Consider the following 18,981-nt stretch of genomic DNA (forward strand, 5'->3'; position numbering starts at 1 on the left):
AAACTCCCAATTGGAGCAACCATGGTTGACTGACAATAATCACCCTTTCCTGTGGCATTTCTTTACTGTTCTTGAGTTCTCAGGTCCACCCTCTCATCTGAATCTCCGTATAACCCCATTTTGCAGATAGGAAAACTGAAGTCCTGTGGGGTCGCATGGGAGTTAGCAGTCATGCCAGGCTAAAACCCAGGGAGCAGGTTAATTTTAGCTCTGGGTGTCGGGCTCAAAGCCCAGTTCCTTGTCTGGGAAGGGGTCCTCAGGCCCATCTGGCAGCCCATAGTACAGGTCGTCATCTTCCTCCTGAGGTTCCTCCACGCCTGTGTCCGATGGCTCCTCCTCCTTCGTCCTAGGATACCACTGCCGGTAGCTGGGCAGGACCGTCTCCTGCTGTGGCCCCTCTGGTGGCGCATCCCCTGACGTGGGGGCGTCAATCAGGGCAAAGTCTTGGAAGTGGTCCAGCTGGCACTTGGAGGTCCAGGGATCAGGCGGCAGCGGGCGAGGCTCCTCCCCATTGGGCGGAGATGGGTTGGGGCTGCTGCCCTGGCTGGAGCCCACATCCAGGTCTTGTTGGAAGGAGGCCAAGGGTGCAGGGCCCTGGGGACAGGCTGGGGGGCTGTAGAGGCAAAGGCCACGAGGGTGGGGGTAGCTCTGAGTCAGACTGCCTGAGTCCAAATCCCAGCCACTAGCTTCGAGGCCTGGAGTGGGATAGTTAACCTTTCTGGGCCTCAGTTTCCTCCCCTGTAAAGTGGGGAAAGTAACAGTATTCACTCCTAGGGTTGTTCCTGAGGTTTCAAGCAGCACTTCGCACAGTGCTTGGCACGTACCAAAACCCATTGCTGTCGAGTTGGTTCCAACTCATAGCCACCCTATAGGGCAGAGCAGAACTCCCCTATAGGGTTTCCAAGGCTGTAATCTTTATGGGAGCAGACTGCCACATCTTTCTCCTGCTGAGCGGCTGGTGGGTTTGAACTGCCGACCTTTTGGTTAGCAGTTGAGCTCTTAACCACTGCTCCACCAGGGCTCTGACCTGGCACATAGTAGGTGCTCAAGACGTAGAAGCTCTTACTATGTTATTATGCAAACCAGGTCACTTGCCCATTCCTCCAGTCATTCAGGGTCTCCTGTGGGCTCTCACAGCCCCATCACCCCAGGGCGTCCCCATCTGTTTCCCTGTCTGTCTCCCGCATTGGACTGGGAGCTCCTGAGGAGTGGGAGCCAGTCAAGGCCTGGCACGGAGTAGGTGCCCAGCAATGTTGACGGAATGAATAAATAAACCGATGAATGAGAAATTCAGTTCATAAATCGATGGGGGCAGGGTGGGGGTGGAGAGTGACTTGCAGGAGGTTACAGAGCAAGTCAGTGGCAGAGCCAGGATTTGAACTCAGGTTCTCTGGTTCCTCACCCCCCTGCTATGCCAAGTGAACTGTCAGAGAGATCAAGTGCCCACTGTGTGCCAGGAGTTTAAATACATTGTGTTAATCCTCAAAGCAACTCTATGTTATAAGAATAACTATTCCCAGTTGGGGAAACTGAGGCTCAAGGAGGATAAGAAACTTGCCAAGGTTACACAGCAGAGAGTCTATCTGACTCTCAAGCCCATGTTCATTTGCTCTGATACACCCACTGCTTATTGGAGTGTCCCCCACTCTCCACTGCCCTCTGCTTACGCCCAAGTGTCCCCAGCCACCCCTTTGCGGCCTCGCGTCCCTTTCCTCCTCATGCTGGACTGGACAGCGTCCCCATTCCTGCCCTCCAAGTGCTCACCTGGACCTGCTCTGAGCCGGGATTCTCTCTCCCTCGTCCTCGTCTGAGCCCCGGTGGACAACCACAGCAGCCTCCACCCAGGCCTGAGAGTCTACAGGGCCTCCTGCTCCTCCATCAGTGGCTCCTGGCTGTGGCTGCCCCAGCTCAGGGGCCAGCAGGGGGCGAGGGTCCTCACTGTAATGCATGACCTTCATCTGGATGTGGGTGAAGTCGGACAGGCTCTGGTCATAGGCAGCATCCTCCCACAGCCTGACATACGGAGGCTGGGGGCTGGAGGGCACAGGAAACAGACGGGAGAGAGAACAGGCAGGAGTCAAAGATTCGATCCACAAACATCCCACGTTCTGCCTGCCCTGCTTGCTCCAGGCATCTGGTCTCCTCTCATCTCCTAAGAAGCCTCTGGGGCAAATTACTGTCCCCATTTCACAGATGAGGAGGCCAAGGCTCAGCAAGGCGAGTAAATGAAGTGGCAATGCTTGGGCGTGACCCCATTTGATGTCTGCAAAGTTAACCGTGAGGGTGCAAGAGTGACTTTAATACCAGTTAACATTTACTGAGAGTTTACTATGTTCAGATGGGCTAAAGGCTTTATGCTTAGCATCCCACTGATTCTAAACACCACCTGGATGAAGAGATTTTCACTCTCCTTTTACAGATGAGGACAGAATAGCAATAACAGCCCGCAGTTCTTGAGTGCCCCTTGCATGCCAGGCTCTGTTGGTTAACTCGTCTTATCCTCACCATAACTCTGGGACGTAGTGAAGAAACTGAGGCACAGAGACTTTAACCGACTTGCCCAGAGTGACATGACCACGCAGTAATGGCACTGGGGCTCCAGCATCAAGCTTTTTACTGCTGTGTCCCTCGGAAAGTGAGGTTCAGAGACCAGGTTCCTTGTCAAAGCAGCACAGCTGGAAAGCAGCAGGAAGGTGACCAGAAGTCAGAGCGGCCTGAGTCCCAGCTCTCTCACCACAAACACCCTGCATAACCCAGCACTGGGGCAGAGCATGGGCTGGCTCCCACCACCACCAGGGGTCTATCCACCTCATTCCCACCGGGACATTTGGTAACCCTGTGCACCAAGAGCAGACAATGCCACCACCACCCCCTTCCTCAAGCAAAGTAGAGAGTCCCTGAACCAGCAAACAGGCCTCCTGAGCACCGAGTCATGGCTGGGGGTCGGGGGACCAGCTCATCCCACCAGGGTCAGCTGGTCCCACTGCCACTCCAGGGCTGGAGCGCTCTTGGCCATACCAGGACAAACGTGGGCTTAACACCTCAGGGAGGGAGACAGATCTGGAACCAGGTCAGGCCTGAGTTCAAGCCCCACCTCCATCACTGACTCCCCATGATGTTTGGGGCCTGTGACCGAACCTCTCTGAGCCTCAGTTTCCACATATGTATAAAGGCCTAACACTCCCTCCTCCCCCACATGAAAGGCTTTCTACGTGGACTGAGGGAAGTAAGAGATGCAAAGTTCCTGATCTAATCTCTGGTGCACATTTATACTACACACCTGGGTCTGTTCTTAGCATTTTGCATGCGTTATCTCATGTAACCCTCCTGAGACCAAACTCATCATTGTTGAGTCGATTCCCACTCTTGGCAGCCCTGTGTGTTACAGAGTAGAACTGTTCCATAGGATTTTCTTGGCTGTAATCTTTATAGAAGCAGATTGCCAGGCCTTTCCTCCACAGCACCACTGAGTGTGTTTGAACTGCCAACCTTTAAGTTAGTAGTTGAGAACAAACTGTTCACACCACCGAGGGACCTTAGTATCCCCATTTTACAGATGGAGCCCACAAAAGTAAGTCTTTGCCCAAAGTCACACAGCTTATAAGTGGCAGAGCCCCCGGGCCTGTCCCTTGGCCATCACGTTACATGGCCTCTTCTTTGTTAGTAGTAAGGGCAGTCATACATGGGTGGGATTTCGGGTTAAACCTGTTTTTGACATCGTCTGCCTCTACCATGTTTTTACACAACTAACAGGCACCTTCTACGTTTGTTTGCCAACTGCACCCTCCGCGTAGTGTCCCTTACGAAAATACCTCATGGGGGAGGGTGCAGTTGGCAAACAAACATAGAAGTTGCATGTTATTTGTGTAAAATACGGTAATTCACAGTAAGACTCTATCTTGTCCCTGACAAAGCAAAGTCCGTGAGCCTCAGTTTCCTCATCTGTAAGATGGGAATCATAATGTTTACCTCACAGAACTGACCGTTCAAAGCAATACATGGTTTCTAATAATTTATTCTCAGGAGGGGGCACAAGGGAGGAGCCCCCACCCATCCCCGTGGCCCCTTCTCTTCACTCTCCCTTGTGCGGGACCCCTGGTGCAGGCCCAGAACCTACCTCTTCATCTCGGTGCTGAGCTTGTTCTCCAGCAGCCCCAGTGCCTTCGGGGAGAGGATGCCTTGGAATTCGGAGTCAGCGGGCACAAAGGCAATCTAAAGGTCAAAGAGAAGATGGCTTCTCTGTAGATGACTGCGCGGGGGCCAGGAGCCTCATTCATCCTTGGCTGCTGCTCCCCCAAGTGCCTCACCTGAGCCTCCCCACACCCCAGAAGAGAGGTGGACCAGGGAGGGTCTCCCCATTCAGCAGGTGAGGGGCCTGCCCAGGCCCAGCACCAGTGGGTGGACTGGATCTCTGGGCTCCTGCCTCCCACCCTGGCTCTCCTTCATCCATTCAATGAATGTTTATTGAGCACCTGTTTTGTGCCAGACACTCTTCTAGGCTTGAGGGGGCAGCAGTGAATGAAAGATATAAACATTTCTGCCCTTGAGGGGCTCACATCTTGCCATTTTCAGGGTCTTTATCCAGTGCCTGTACATACCTGGCCCAGAGCAGGCACTTTGTCCATGGGTGGTGAATGAGTGGAAAGCAAGTTATTGTCCTGTGTTTCCGTGGTGGGGGACAGAGAAGTGGATGGCTGGGGTTGCACCCACCAGTCGTTCTCTCCGATCTTTCTGAAATCAAGAGGCCTCTGCAAGCCCAGGAGTCCCTGGATGGTACAAGCAGTTAACACGCTTGGCTGCTAACTAAAAGGTTGGATGTTTGAGTCCACCCAGAGGCACTTGTGAAAGAAAGACCTGGCAATCTACTTCCAAAAAAATCAGCCACTGAAAACCCTATGGAACTTTAAACCAAAAATATCCTCTGAAGTCTTCTTAAAACCAAACAATAGTTTAGCTTAACTAGTAAACAATGTCTGCCGTAAGCATTGTGCTCTTTTAAGATCTATCTATATCAAATTGACAAAAGCAACTTGAAAGATTAGATAGGAAATAAGGGGGCAGTTAGTTTATGTTAATGGGGGAGGAACAACTCAGAAAAAGAAGGTGAGAATGGTTGCACAGCTAGAAGAATGTAATCAATGTCATGGAATTGTACACGTAGAAATTGTTGAATTAGTGTATGTTCTGCTGTGTGTATTCTCAACAACAACAAGAAAACCCTACGGAGCAGTTCTACTCCGACACACATGGGGTCACCAGGAGTGGAGCCGACTCAGTGGCAACTGGTTTGGTTCTGCAAGCCCAGGACCATGGGGTGGACATCCGGTGGTGAATGAGAGGGCGGGTCACAAAGGAGGCAGTGGGATGAGGCAGAAGGAGTCTTGCCTTTGGGAACTAGAAGGTTGGATGAGAATCCTTCCTCTGCCAGGTACTGACTATGGGGCCCTCAGGCAGGTCATCTGTCCTCCCAGAGCCTCTCTGTGCTCCTCTAGAAAACGGGGACAGCAGTGCCTGTTTCCTAGGATTGCTGTGAGGATTCAGCGAGATACTATGTAAAGAATCCCTACCCAGTGCCTGGCACATATAGCTGTCCAGTACATCATAACTTGATGCTACTGAAGAGGATGTCACCTGACTTCTCTGAGTCTTGTTCTCCTCCACTGAAGATTTGTTCAACAAATATTTGACGGGATTCTACTCTATGCCGGGTTCATGTATTGCTGCCATTGAATTGGCCCCAACTCATGACGACCCCATGAACAATGGAATAAAATGCTGCCCTGTCCTGCGCCATCCCCATGATCGGTCGGGGATTGGACCATTGTGATCCACAGGGTTTTCACTGTTGAGTTTTTCAGAAATAGATTAGCAGTCCTTTCTTCCTAGTCTGTCTTAGTCTGGAAGCTCTACTGAAACCTATTCAGCATCATAGCAACACACAAGTCTTCACTGACTAATGGGTGGTGGCTGCAAATGAGGTGCATTGTCCGGGAATCGAACCTGGGTCTCCTGCATGGAAGGCAAGAATTCTAACACTGATCTAGCAGCCCCTTTTTTCTCTGCCTGTAGAATGCAGCGAGTGGAAGACGCTTGTCCGCACTGGAAAAGCTGCCGTCCTGCTGGGGAGAAGGGCATGACGGATGGGGGTGCTCTTAGAACTTCTGGGAGGAGTGAGCTTCCTCCAGATGTCTGGAAATAAGGTAGGTGCCCGGCAGAGGACGATAGATGTTCTGAAGGAGCCACGAAATCCGGGGCACTAGTCTGGGCTGGCTGTATCGTCAACACTATATACCCGTGACGTCAAGTCAGCTCGTCTGCTGTCTGAACCTCAGTTTTCCTACCTGCCAATCTCTCAGAGGTCAAATGAGACTGAAGAAGCTTTGTAAACCCTAAAGTGTAAAATCATCACACAAACATTTATTCAGTACTTGCTATATGCTCAGTGTTGGCCAAGTGAGACACATTCCCTGTTCCCAAGATCAAGGCAGACAGGAAAGCAATGGCATTGTACAGTGGGCTCTCTTGGCATCCTTTGGCACTGCACACTCTCTCTTGAGTCCCTGTTACTTGTTATGTATTTGGGGAGTTGCTTTCACCTCCACTAAGGATGCCCTGCATTTGCCAGTTGGTTCTGTATGTCCTAGAAGATACTCCTTTCTCTGTCTCTTACCTCATGACCCAATCACCGCCACCACCATCATCACCATCACCATTATCACCACCATCACCACCACCACCATCACCACCACCATTATCATCAACATCACCATCATCATCATCACCATCATCATCATTACCATTATCATCAACATCATCATCATCATCACTATTATCACCACCATCACCACCACCATCATCACCATCACCGTCATCATCACTATCATCATCATCATTGTCATTATCAAAAGTAAGTGGGATAGGCTAGAGCATCTTAGAACACAAGGGCTTTGATCGGGGAGGGTGGTGACGGGGTGGACAGGCAGAACTAAAGCTTCAGAGGGGACATCAGACCATGAAGACTCCCAGATCATCAGATGAAGGAACTCAGTCTTTATCCAGAAGCAATGAGGAGCCCTGGAGGAGTTTTCAGCAGGAAAGTACACAGTCAGATTTGTGTTTAGGAAGAGCCTTGGGTGGTCCGTAGGGCAGAGTGAGGCCCATGGGGAGGACAGACCCATCAACCACCAATCAGAGGCCCAGTCCTTCAGCAGAGCAGGCAGGTGGAGGAATGGAAGACCTGCAGGTGGAGGCAGAAGCCAGACAGGGAGAGGCCCTAGCCAGGGAGAGGGCTGCTCTCTCTACCTATCCTTCTCCTGTTCTCACCTCCCTTCCCCCATCTCAGCTCAGGGAGTCAGCATCCCTTCCTGCCCCACCTACTAGATTTGTCCTGATTCATTCTCCTCTCTCATGCCCAAGGCCCAGCTGAACACCGGATCTTACCAGGTCTACTGCAGACATCAAATGGAAGTGCTAATGCCACACCTGCCCTAGCATGTGCTCCAAGTTTGAAGAACTGGAAATGTCTTCTCAGCTCCTACAGCCTTGGGTTCAAGTTCTTCCCTGGTCCAGGTCACCATCGTCTCTCACCTGGACCAGAGAAGAAGCTGCCCCACTGGTCTGGCTGCCCCTGAACCTTCCTCTTCCCAGCCATCACCATGATAACTTTCTTAAACTGCAAAGTTGTTCATGCCCCTCTCTTGTCCCATCAACTAAAGGGTAAGGTCCAAATTCCTGAGCACAGCATTCTAGGCCCCATGGAGTCCAGCCCACTCCCTCTCCACCGTTACCTCCCTGCCCTCACCCTCCAGTCACCATGCTGACGCACCTGCCTTGCTCTTTTACCCACGTGTCTTGGATCACACCCTTCCTTCCGTCTGGAATATCTTTCCCATTTTCTCTGCCTGTGAACTTCCACTTGACTTACAAAGCCTAGCTCACCGTCTCTGTGAAGACTGCTCTCTCCCCGTCAGGCAGAAAACTGTCTCCCCGACTAAACGCCAAGTCTACCACTTTTGAGTCTACCCTCAAAGACACCAGTACCTGTTGCCGTCCAGTCAACTTCATGTGTACCAGAGCAAAACTTTGTTCCATAAGGTTTCCAACAGATGATTTTTCAGAAGTAGATTGTCAAGTCTTTCTTCCACAGTGCCTCTGGGTGGATGTGAACCTCCAACCTTTCCATTAGCGGCCAAGCATGTTAACTGTTTGCACCACACAGGGACTCCTCCTCAAAGACAGGGACCACTTACTTCTTGCTGCTGTCTGAAGCCCCTCACCCATCCTAACTGGCTAGTTTTATTCCCTTATATTTGCATTTCTTTCAATCCAGAAAATTCCCATTTACTGACACCTCCCAGAGGTCTGGCACTGAGAACCCGGGGAGGAGGATGAGGGTAGGACAGACAGGAGCATTTGTTGCAGGTTACACCAAGGAGATAATGCAGGAGATAGGGGGCCTCACACTCCAGACTGCCTCCCTGGTTGGCAAGGCACTTTCCCCTCTTCCCTTATTGGATTCAACATGCACCGGACCCAGCCGTCTGCATCCCTGAAGCACACACACACATACACACACCTGAACACACATACAGAGCCGCACCTGGTGCCACAAATGCCAACCCAAGAATGATGCCAGGGATGCCAGAACCCCACATCCATGACCTCCCACTCAGCTGTGCAAGGCATGAGCCTCCTCAGACTCCGGAAGAACAAACAGAGGCTCAGTGGGGAACTCACTCTGCCAAGGTCACAGAATGGGGCAGGAGCGAGCAGGGACTTGAATCTGGGCCACTAGACGCTAAAACACGCGCCGTTTCCACACTGCCACACAGCGCATGAACTTGCTTCTCTATCAACAGTTACTGATTAAGTGCCCGGCAACGTTCCCTCTCCCCTCTCTTTCTCTCCCTCACCCCCCACTGCCACTCCTGTCACTCTGCCCACTACCGTAGAGCCACTGCAGGTAAAGGGGAGCGGGCAGGAAGGACGCTCCTCTGCACACCCTGACCCCCTTGCCAACCCCAGGGTCCAGCCTCCTCACAGAAGGAGGATGATGATGGTGGTGGTGACATGGGTGGCACCACCCGAGGACCTCTTCTCCCTGTGACCTCTGCTCAGGGCCCAGCACAGACAGAGGCGAGTTGACTGTAAACTACTCGGTAAATGACCACAAACCAGCCCAGACCGCTCCAGCGCCAGCCACACACACTGACAGCCAGGGTTGGCCCACGGCGGGGGGCAGGGCTGGGGAGGCTGGGACAGGCCCAGGCCCCTGAAGCCCCTCCCCTTCCTGAACTCCCAAGCATAGCCACTCAAGTAGGAGGTGAAGAGGGGGCTGTGGGTGGTGGGGGCTGCCTGGGCCCTGGAGCCCTAGATATCAGGACAGTAGGGCCTTTAAATACACCCCTTTCCCATTCCTGCTTCCTGACTCACACATTGCACAGATGGAGAAACTGAGGCCCAGAGAAGGAAGAGGCCTTGATCAAAGTCTCCAGGCAAACAGCCCAGGCTAGAACCCATGTTTCTCTTCTCGCCCCCCGGATCTATCTCTGACCAGCTGCGTGACCTTGGAGAAGTCACTCAACCTCTCTGGGGCTCTCCAGCCTCAGTATGACAACTCCTGATATGCCCATTCCACAGGATTGCTGAAAGGGTCAATAACAATAACAATGGCAGCCCTTCACCTACATATAACACTTTACAGTTTACAGAACTCATCTACATCTCATCTCTTCTCTGATCTGTATAACCACACTGTAAGTCTCGGAGAGATAAGGGATTGGGGTCCCATTTTGCAGATGAAAAAACTGAGATTAAGAAAGACAAAAGTCACACAGAGAATTTGGGACAGAGCTAGAGCTAGCACCTTGGTCTCTGACTACCAAACCGGTGCTCCTCTAGGAACACATAAAGACTACAAAAATACTGAGCACTCCCCAAACTCATGCCATCGGGGTTAGATCTGACCCCATCCAGGCCTGTGGCAGCTCTGAGACGCCCACAGCCCTCCTTCCAAGGTAGAGGGTTACGCTTTAAGTCACACAGATGTGAGCTCCAGTCCCAGCTCTGCTATGTAGGAGCTGTGGAACCTCACCTTTCTGAGCCTCAGGCTTCTCGCCTATAAAATAGAGCTAAAGAAGTTACCGAGACACTCAGGATGAGGACTGAGTTCCACCAGGAATGTAGGAGTGCCTTGTGGGTCGTAAGCACTCATCAATGTTTGCTTTAAGCACATGGATCACGTGTTGTGTTTCATTGTGTCTCACCCTTACAGTGCTCCAGATCCAAGGTGCTTCTGGTCAGTCTTTACGACAAGTGGATGGGTGGTCGAATAGATGGATGGATGGATGGATGGATGGATGGATGAATGAATGGGGATGGAGAGAGGGACGGAGGAAGGGAGGGATGGACAGAGGAATACTCAAGAAAACAGAGAAGAGAGGAGGGGGTCAGAATGGAAAGATGGGCTGAAGGACAGGGATTCATGTGTGGAATAGAGGCACAGCCATGGCCCTCCTAGCCCCTCCAGCTCTTCCATCACCTACCTTAGGGTAGCACTGGCACATGCTCCAGACGACGCCCCCGATCACCATGATGCCACCCATGGCATAGAAGGTACCGTAGACCTGGGGCCTGTCGTGGCTCATGAGAAACGTCCCCAGGGCCAACAGGAAAAGCCCCAGCACGATGAAGCCGATGCGGAAAGTCTTCTCATCAGCCATGGCTGCCCGGCAGGTCCTGGGCCTGTGCACCTCAGTGGAAGGGGTGCCAGCAAACTTGCGTAAACACCCACGCACGCTCACACCAGGAGGGGTGAAGCTCTGGGATTGTGGTGAATAGAGGTTTAAAGGGAGCGCAGGATCCCTTTCAGGTCCAGCTCTGGCCCCCGGACTCACTGGTTCAACAGAGCCGGAGGTGTCACGCTTCAGAGCACCCGTGCACCCACCTTCTCTCCTCACCCTCTCACCTTCCCTCTGGGCCCAGCTGGGAGTGTGTGTGTGTGTGAATCTGAGGGAGGCAGGGAGGGCGCAGAGGAGGCAGAGGGGGAGGTTACCAGGGCTGGGGCCCAGCCAAGGCTTTGACATCACCTCATTTGCCTAGTGTGGGGCGGAGCTGGGTAGACAAGTGGCCCAGACCTTCCAGCCATCAGAAGCAGAGTACAGTTGTGCAGCCAAAAGGCATTAGAATGCCACTGGAAGGTTCCAGGATCCCACAGGCTGGCATTCTAGAATCCTGAAGAATTCTAGATTCTTCAGGTCATGTGCCCATCTAGCATTCAGGCATAATAACCCAAATTTATTGAATGGATACTGCACAAATGACACCATTCTAAACATGTTACAGTACTGACTCATTTAAGGGGAACCCCATGAGGCAGGTACTACTACGCCCACTTTACAGATGAGAATACTGAGGCACAGGCAAGTAACTTGCCCAAGGTCTCACAGCTAGTAAATGACAGAGCTGGGATCTGAACCCAGACCATTGAGTTCCAGAGGCAGCCGTTATGCAAATACTGCCTGGCTGTAGCCGATTGCTGTCAAGTAGATTCCAAATCATAGTGACCCGATAGGACAGAGTAGAATTGTCCATAGGGTTTCCAAGGCTGTAAATCTTTACGGAAGCAGTTTGCCACATCTTTCTCCCACAGAGGGGCTGGTGGGTTTAAACTGCCGATCTTTCAGTTAGCAGTCGAGCGCTTAACCACTGCTCCTTAACCAGGGCTCCTTGCCACCTAACTGTAGCACCAGGGTTAAAAGTTTGGGCTGTAGCAGCAGACTGCTTGGAATTGGTCTGGGCTCCTCCACTGTGGGGCAGTGGGATCTTAGTCAAACGACATGCCTGCGCCTCTGTTTCCTCCTCTGTCCCCTTCTCATACCTTGTACTCCATCTACTCCTGCCTGCAATGAACTGCTCCTAGAAAGCTCTAGTGAGTTAATGCCCCTGCAGGATGTGAATGACTGACAGCGATTCTCATGCCTCCTAACCCAGGACTGTTGTTAGCTGCTGTACAGTCAGCCCCCAGCTCCTGGTGACCCCATGCCCAATGGCTTGAAATGCTGTCCTGTCCTGTGCCACCTCCTTGATCGGACCTTTGTGATCCATAGGGCTTTCATTGGCTAATTTAATCAGTCTTAGTCTGCAAGCTCCTCTGAAACGTGTTTAGCATCACAGCAACACGCAAGCCTCCACAAACAGACAGTTGTGGCTGTGCATGAGGTGTATTAGTCAGAAATAGAACTGAGTCTCCCACATGGAAGGCGAGAATTCTACCACTGAACCACCATCTTGGGTGGAATTACTAATGGTGGACTTTCAGTCCTGGGGAAAGGCTGATGGGAAAATGAGGAAAATGAGAACCACCAGTATCTCTGAAAGAAAACATTAACATGTAGTTTTTACAGGGCTAAACTGCTGATGCAGGATAAAAAGCTTTCCTTCGGCTTCCTGACTTGCTAGGTTTGGGGATTTTCCTGCTTGTGGTCATCACCTCTACCTCCTCCCCAGCACAGCTGTGTTTTTTTTTTCCTGACACCACACCGATGCTCCTTACTCTCTGCCTGGTGTTTTTTTCCCACAAACACTTTTTTCCAGCAGAGGTTTCGCCTTCACTCACTCCCACCATCACTCGCCCTCAGACCCATCTGGGCTGCACTTTACAGTTTGCCAGGGCAGACAGGGACTGAGGGTCACCAGGTTCACGTCCACGTCTGATTCCTGGTGAACTTGGGCAGGTGGCTCCCACTCTGGGCTAATGAGTCAATATCCCTGCAAGGTGCGAACGACCACAGCCTTTCCCTTGCCTTCTAACCTAGGATTGTTGTTGTTGTCATCTGTGGAATGGGGATGGTATTAGGCTCAGAGAAGAGAAGCGACAAGTACGGGTTCATCTAGCTGGTGCCCCTCTATGAAGAGGAGGCGAAGTCCAAAGGAGTCTTGTCTTCCCCAACCTGGACGGCGCGCGGAGACTCCCGGACGGGCGGCGGGAACGGATCTAAGCAGTCGCGCTCCAGCCTGGGTCCTCTCGCGCCCCCTGATGGCCATAGCAGTAAGAGACGCCCGCGCACCCTCTCTGCAAGACTAGCACTCTTTGGGTCATGCCTCCGCTGCGGAGCCCCGCGAGGAGTGCAGGATGGGGATTATCATCCTCATTTCACAGAAGAGGAAACTGAGCCAGGGGAGTGTCAGGGACTGGCCAAGATCTTCCCAAACTGAGTTGGCGGGTGATAGGGGACCGGGACCCAGGCAACCCCAGCCCCAGTGTGGACGGCTCTGGTCCTTAGCCCTTCCGGAGAGGCTTTCGTCCACTCTCTTCCTCCCCCACCTTTTCTTTCCTCCGCACGACCCAGCCTCCTTTGCCTCTTTGCTGTCTGAGTTGTTTCTCCTCTAAAAAGCGGGAGTGACAACGAACGAATAAGACTTCTACTGGGACAGTGCCCGTTGCTGTTGGGCCGATTCCGACTCATAACTACCCTATAGGACAGAGTAGAACTGCCCAATAGGGTTTCCAAGGAGCGGCTGGTGGATTCGAGCTGCCAACCTTTTGGTTAGCAGCCCAGTAGGTACTCAATAAAATGGGTGGAATCTAACTCTTCCACAGAGTCGTGGTGAGGATTGAATGGGGAAACTTATGTGCGGTGCCTCCGAGACGTTCAGTTTTCGGTGGCTCCGCTCCCTAAACTCCCTTATCCCCACCCGCTCCCCACTCTCTCTTTTACTTTCCTCCGTGCAAAATGCGGAAGGCTTGGGAGAAGGGCAACAATGTTGAGGAATCTGCCATCGTCCAGCAGAGGGCGCGCTACCCACTGTTTTCCTCCTGTCGGAAGGAACTCAGGATCTTCCTAGTGAACCCATCCTCACAAGAGAGCAGAGACAGGGAGGGGAAATATCACAGCCATTTGACACATGCAGAAACTGAGGCTCATGGAAGCAAGGTGGGCAGGCCAAGGTCGCAGAACCTGTAACTGGCAGAGCCAGGATTCAAACCAGGTCTTCAGCCAGTCTGCTATGTGGAGACACTCTGAGATGTCAGGAACACTGCCGAACATGGGGCCTCAGAGACTGAAGGCACTCGGTCCTAACTTCTGGGACAATATGGCCAGTGCTCTAAGATTCACACGAGGCCCAGCATGTGCACAAAGCAGAGAGAAGGGTAGACTGAAGGGACAGAGTCACAGAAGGGATCCTTGAGAAGCAAATTGAAGTTCTCCTGACAGTAGGAAAAGCACCCCAGGCAAAGGGATCAGCATGTGCAAAGGCACAGAGACAAGAAAGCACCGGCACAAGGCTAGAGATAAAACACTAAATGCTACGCACACACTCACTCTGCACTGCATGCTCCTCCCCCTTCTCCCCAGCCCTGCTCCTCTCGTATCAACAAGTGCCATCCTTCCAGTTAGTTATCTAGGCCACCATCCTCACTTCCTCTCTCACATCCACATCCTGTTGTGTCTACCCCCAAGCTACAAGTATCCAATCACTTCTCACATTATTGCTCACCGATCTTGTCCGAGCCCCCATCACCTCTCTCCCCCTAACTGGTCTCTCTGCTTCCACCCTTGCCCCTTCCCTACAAAAAAGCTAAGTCAGGTAATACCACTTCCTCTGCTTAGAACCCTGGAATCGTTCTCTGTCTTATCAGAGTAAAAGCTAAAGGACTTAAAATGGCCTACCAGACCCTAGATTATTTGTCCATGACGCCCTGTTACCCCTCTTAGCTTATCTCCTACCATGTTCCCCCTCACTCACTCCACTCCAGCTACCCTGACTGCTTGAACACACAGGCACCGCAGGGCCTTTGCACCTGCTGTTCCTTCTGCCTGAAATGCTCTTCTTCCAGATATCTGCCTGGGTTCCTCCCTTACCTCTTTCAAGTCCTTACCCAGATGCCACCCTCTCAGTGAGGCCTTCCCTGAGAGTGCTATCTAAAACTGCAGAACCCTTTCCCCCAGGCATTCCCCATCCTCCTTTCCTGATTTGCTTTTCTTCGTATTACTCATGACCATCTAACAGACTATATACTATTTATCCTGTCTCTTGTCTGTCTCCCCCAACTAGTAGCCAAGCTCCTACAGTGAGGACTTTGTTTTGCTCACTGCTGTATCCTCAGGGGCTAGAACAGGGTAGGTTCTCAATATATATTTACAAATGGCTCAACTCCATTGCCTTCAAGTTAATCCCAACTCACAGCGACCCCATGTGTTACAAAGTAGAACTGTTCCGTAGGGTTTCTTTGGTTGTGATCTTTACAGAAGCAGCTCACCAGGCCTTTCTTCCGTGGTGCCGCTGGGTGCATTCAAATTGCTAACCCTTAGGTTAGTAGTTTGAGTGCAAACTGTTTGTGCCACCCAGAGACCTATATTTGTGAACAGAGCGGTGGAGTATAAGATCCAGGGGAGAGTGAGGCCAGAGAGGGAAGCCCAGGCAGGAAAGCTCCTGGGGGCATGCTAAGACACCCAACATTTTCCAGAGGGATTACATAGGAGGGTGACCCAGATCTTAATTTCAGAAAGATCCTCTGGTTCCAAGAGCAGGTTGGAGGAGGCAACAGGAGGTACTGGGAGTGAGGAGCAGTTGCCAGCCTCTAGCAGAAGCCTGGATAGAGGAAGATTAAAGCAAGCAGCAGTTTCTAGGAGCCGCTGATTGCTGCAGTGTGTTGATTTGAGGTGCAGGGCCACCAGCTGGAGAACTGCAGGGAGCGGGGCCACCAGCAAAACCAAGGAGGGTAACAGAAGCCTGGGAGTGGCCTTGGAAAGTGTGGGGAGAGGCCTGAGCTCTGTGAGTCCCTGACATCCAAGGCCCAGGCAGAGGGCACCGGATGTGGGATCTGAGTGGTGGGTGAAGAAACTGAACAGTTGGGAGCAGGACGAAAGAGACCAGGAAACAAACTGTGCTTCCTGGGGACTGCTGAGTGGTGACCTGCCCCTGTGTGTCTCTCTGACCCCTTGCCAGCCAGTGGGCCCGAGACTCTCCCAGTCACAGCGAGGCAACTGGGCTCTCCTTGGTCAGGAGACTGGCTCCATGGCCCTGGCTCTGCCTTCTAGGCAATGGTGACTTTGAGTAAGTCCCCTCCCCGGTCCCACTTTCCTCATCTGGGAAATAAGGTACCAGAAACCGTATTTCCTGAGGGCTTTCAGTTAGGAGCCAGATGAGCTAATGTAGACAGAAAAGCAAAAACATCTTTCCAGTCTTCCAGCCTCCCCAGCCCTGCCCCTTCCAGCACCAGCCTGGTGAAAGTGGTGCCTCCTGGTCACAGCTGCTACATATTAACTTACCTGCCTCCTGGGAAATTCCTCACTTTGGAGGCAGGAAGGAAGGAGGAGCTCTGCTTCCCAGTCTGGGACACCATTAACTCTTTAGGAATTGCAGGAAGCCTGATAAAGTCCCTCCCAAAATGATATAGATGGGAAACTGAGTGGGGGGAGGGGAGAGGTGACTAGCCCAAGGTGACACAGCAAGGCAAGGACAGAGACAGGATTGGAAACTGCATTTCCTGACTCCTAGATTGGCCTGGGTAATACTGAGAAAGACAAGGCAATGACAAGAGAAACAGAGAGGAAGAGAGGGAGGCATATGAGAGGATCCTGGAGGAAGAGCTCCAGGATTTGGTGACAGAGCAGGGAGAGAGTCAAGGCAGATGCCTAAGGTCTGGCTTGCGTGGCTGAGAGGACAGCAGCAATCATGTACTGAGAGAGGGTCCAGTAATGATAATAATACCAACCAACCAACCAACTAGTTGCCATCAAGTCGATTCCAGCTAATGACAACCCCATATGTGTCAGAGTAGAACTGTGCTCCATAAGGTTTTCAATGGCTGATTTTTTGGGAGTATATCACCAGGCCTTTCTTCTGAGGCACCTCTGAGTGGACTCGAACTGTCTGACATTTATTGATTCATTAGTTCAGTCAACAAATATCTACTGAGGGTCTTCCATGAGCCAGGCACCATGTCTAGGTTTTAGGGATACAACTGTGAAGGAAGGAAACAAAAAATCCCCGCCCTAGTAGAGCTTACTTTCTGTTGGGGAGAAACAAACAAACAAATTTTCAAAAACACACATAAAATGTAGAACATGTTAACTGGTGACAACTGTTATGAAAAAAGTAATAAAGCTGGAAGGAGGCTCGAGTGCAGGGAAACGCTGGTAGGATTCAGTTTTAAGCAGGGTGGCCATGGAGGGCCTCATGAAGAGGGTGACATTAGAGCAAAGACTCGATGGTGGTGAGGAGCGAGCCCGGTGGGGAGAGCTTCCTGCAGACAAGGGCAAGCGCAAAAATCCAAGTGGGAATGACTGGAGCAAGAGAGTGAGGAGGGGGAGGGAGGTAGGGAACCCAGTGGTGAGGAGGGAGGGCAGACCTTTGTAAGGGCTTTCATTATTCAAAGTGAACCGGAAACCACACAAGTTTCTGTTCCCAGGACAGAGGGACGTGATCCGACCTGGGTGTGAACCAGCTCACTCCGGCCGGGCCTGTTGAGCTGAGGAGAGACTTCAGGGGGCACAGGCAGAAGCAGGGAGACCAGATGGGTGGCTACCATGATGATCCTGGCCCGGGGGATGGGGGCTGGGGCCTGGTGGTGAGATGCGGTCAGATTCTGAATGTGTTTTGAAGGAGGAGCTTATTGGATGTTAGTGTGAGGGAAACAGAGAAATCCATAATAACTACAAGATTTTTGCCCCAAGCAACTGAAAGGATAGAGTTGTCATTAATAGATGTGGAGAAGCAAGCTTGGTTTTGGAGGAGTAAAATTTGCCACTTGCCCCAGGAATGAAAGCCAGTGTCTTTAGCACCGGACCCTGCTGTAAGCCTCTCCCTCAGGCTTCTTCAATGTGTGTGTGTGTGTGTGTGTGTGTGTGTGTGTGTGTTGTGGGGGTGGGGGGAGCAGGCCGTTTTTATGAAGCTCACAGGGATCTGCAACAAGGATAAGCCAGGATAAGGGCCCAATTCTGCCGCTGAGCAGACTGAGCTTTGAATTCAACATGTGACCTGGCTTTGAATCCCTGCTTGCTATGTGACCCTGCGCAGGTTACTTACCTTCTCTGAGCTGGTTTTTCTCAGGTATGAAATGGGGTGGTATGGAGAGGTAGCATAGCTGAGTGTGGCTGGACAGAAAACAGACATTTCTGCCACATTTAGAAAATAAGGGAGGTACCCAGCTGCCTGTCACAGGAGGTATGGGGCAGAGGCTGGATGTGCACGTGGTGCGGGAGGGTTACCTCGCTAATCAAACCTGACCGTCACTGCTTACTTAAGAGACAGCTGGCTGGGCTGAGGTCTGCGTTTATTATCTGACCCATTAGCCCTAAGCCTGCTGAGTAAGAATTCAAATGTCAGCTGCTATCACCTCATTTAATCTTCACAATAACTCTCAGAGGTAGGGGCTGGTGCCACTGTAATTCCCAATTCCCATTTTAGAAATGAGGAAACTGAGGCAGAGAGAGCTAAAGTAGTTTGTCCAAGGTCACTGAACTGGTATGCAGTAGAGTCCATGCACAGGTGGTCTGAATTCAGCGTCCATTTTCTGTTGGTTATAACCTCAGTGTGTGACCTTGGACTAGGCCTGTGTCCAACTCAGGGCCTCGATTTTCTTGTCTGTATCACAGAAGAGTACTAGTGGCGCAATGATCAAGTGCTCAGCTGCTAACGGTAAGGTTGGCAGTTCAAACCGCCAGCTGCTCTCAGGAAGAAAGATGTGGTAGTCTCCTTCTGTAAAAATGACAGCCTTGGGAACCCTCTGGGGCAGTTCTGCTCTGTCCTATAGGGTCACTGTGAGTCAGAATTGACTTGATGGCAACGAATTTGTTTTTGTTTTTGTTTTACCACAAAATATTCCAGCTGACCGCCAGCACTAACTGCCAGCCATGTGAATGTGCCATCTTGGATGTCGAGCTCCCTGATCACTGCAGCCCACCGACATCACGTGGGGCAGAAGAACCACCCAGCTGGGCCCAGGCACCCATAGAATCATGAGGTATAAGAAAA

At 51.7% G+C, this 18,981-nt stretch overlaps 1 protein-coding gene across 1 annotated transcript; it reads right to left on the reverse strand.

The window, feature by feature from the left end:
* Positions 1-204: 204 nt before the first annotated feature.
* Positions 205-10,726, reverse strand: BSND (barttin CLCNK type accessory subunit beta). The gene is made up of 5 exons (XM_004372034.2): positions 10,545-10,726; positions 4,118-4,212; positions 3,281-3,286; positions 1,765-2,034; positions 205-613 (listed from the first exon to the last, which is right to left on the reverse strand). The coding sequence occupies exons 1-5, from the start codon at positions 10,719-10,721 to the stop codon at positions 205-207; spliced, it is 957 nt and encodes a 318-aa protein (XP_004372091.1). The 5' UTR covers positions 10,722-10,726.
* Positions 10,727-18,981: the final 8,255 nt, after the last annotated feature.

The sequence above is a fragment of the Trichechus manatus genome, unplaced genomic scaffold, assembly GCF_000243295.1.
Source record: "Trichechus manatus latirostris isolate Lorelei unplaced genomic scaffold, TriManLat1.0 scaffold00015, whole genome shotgun sequence".
Taxonomy (NCBI): Eukaryota; Metazoa; Chordata; class Mammalia; order Sirenia; family Trichechidae; genus Trichechus; species Trichechus manatus.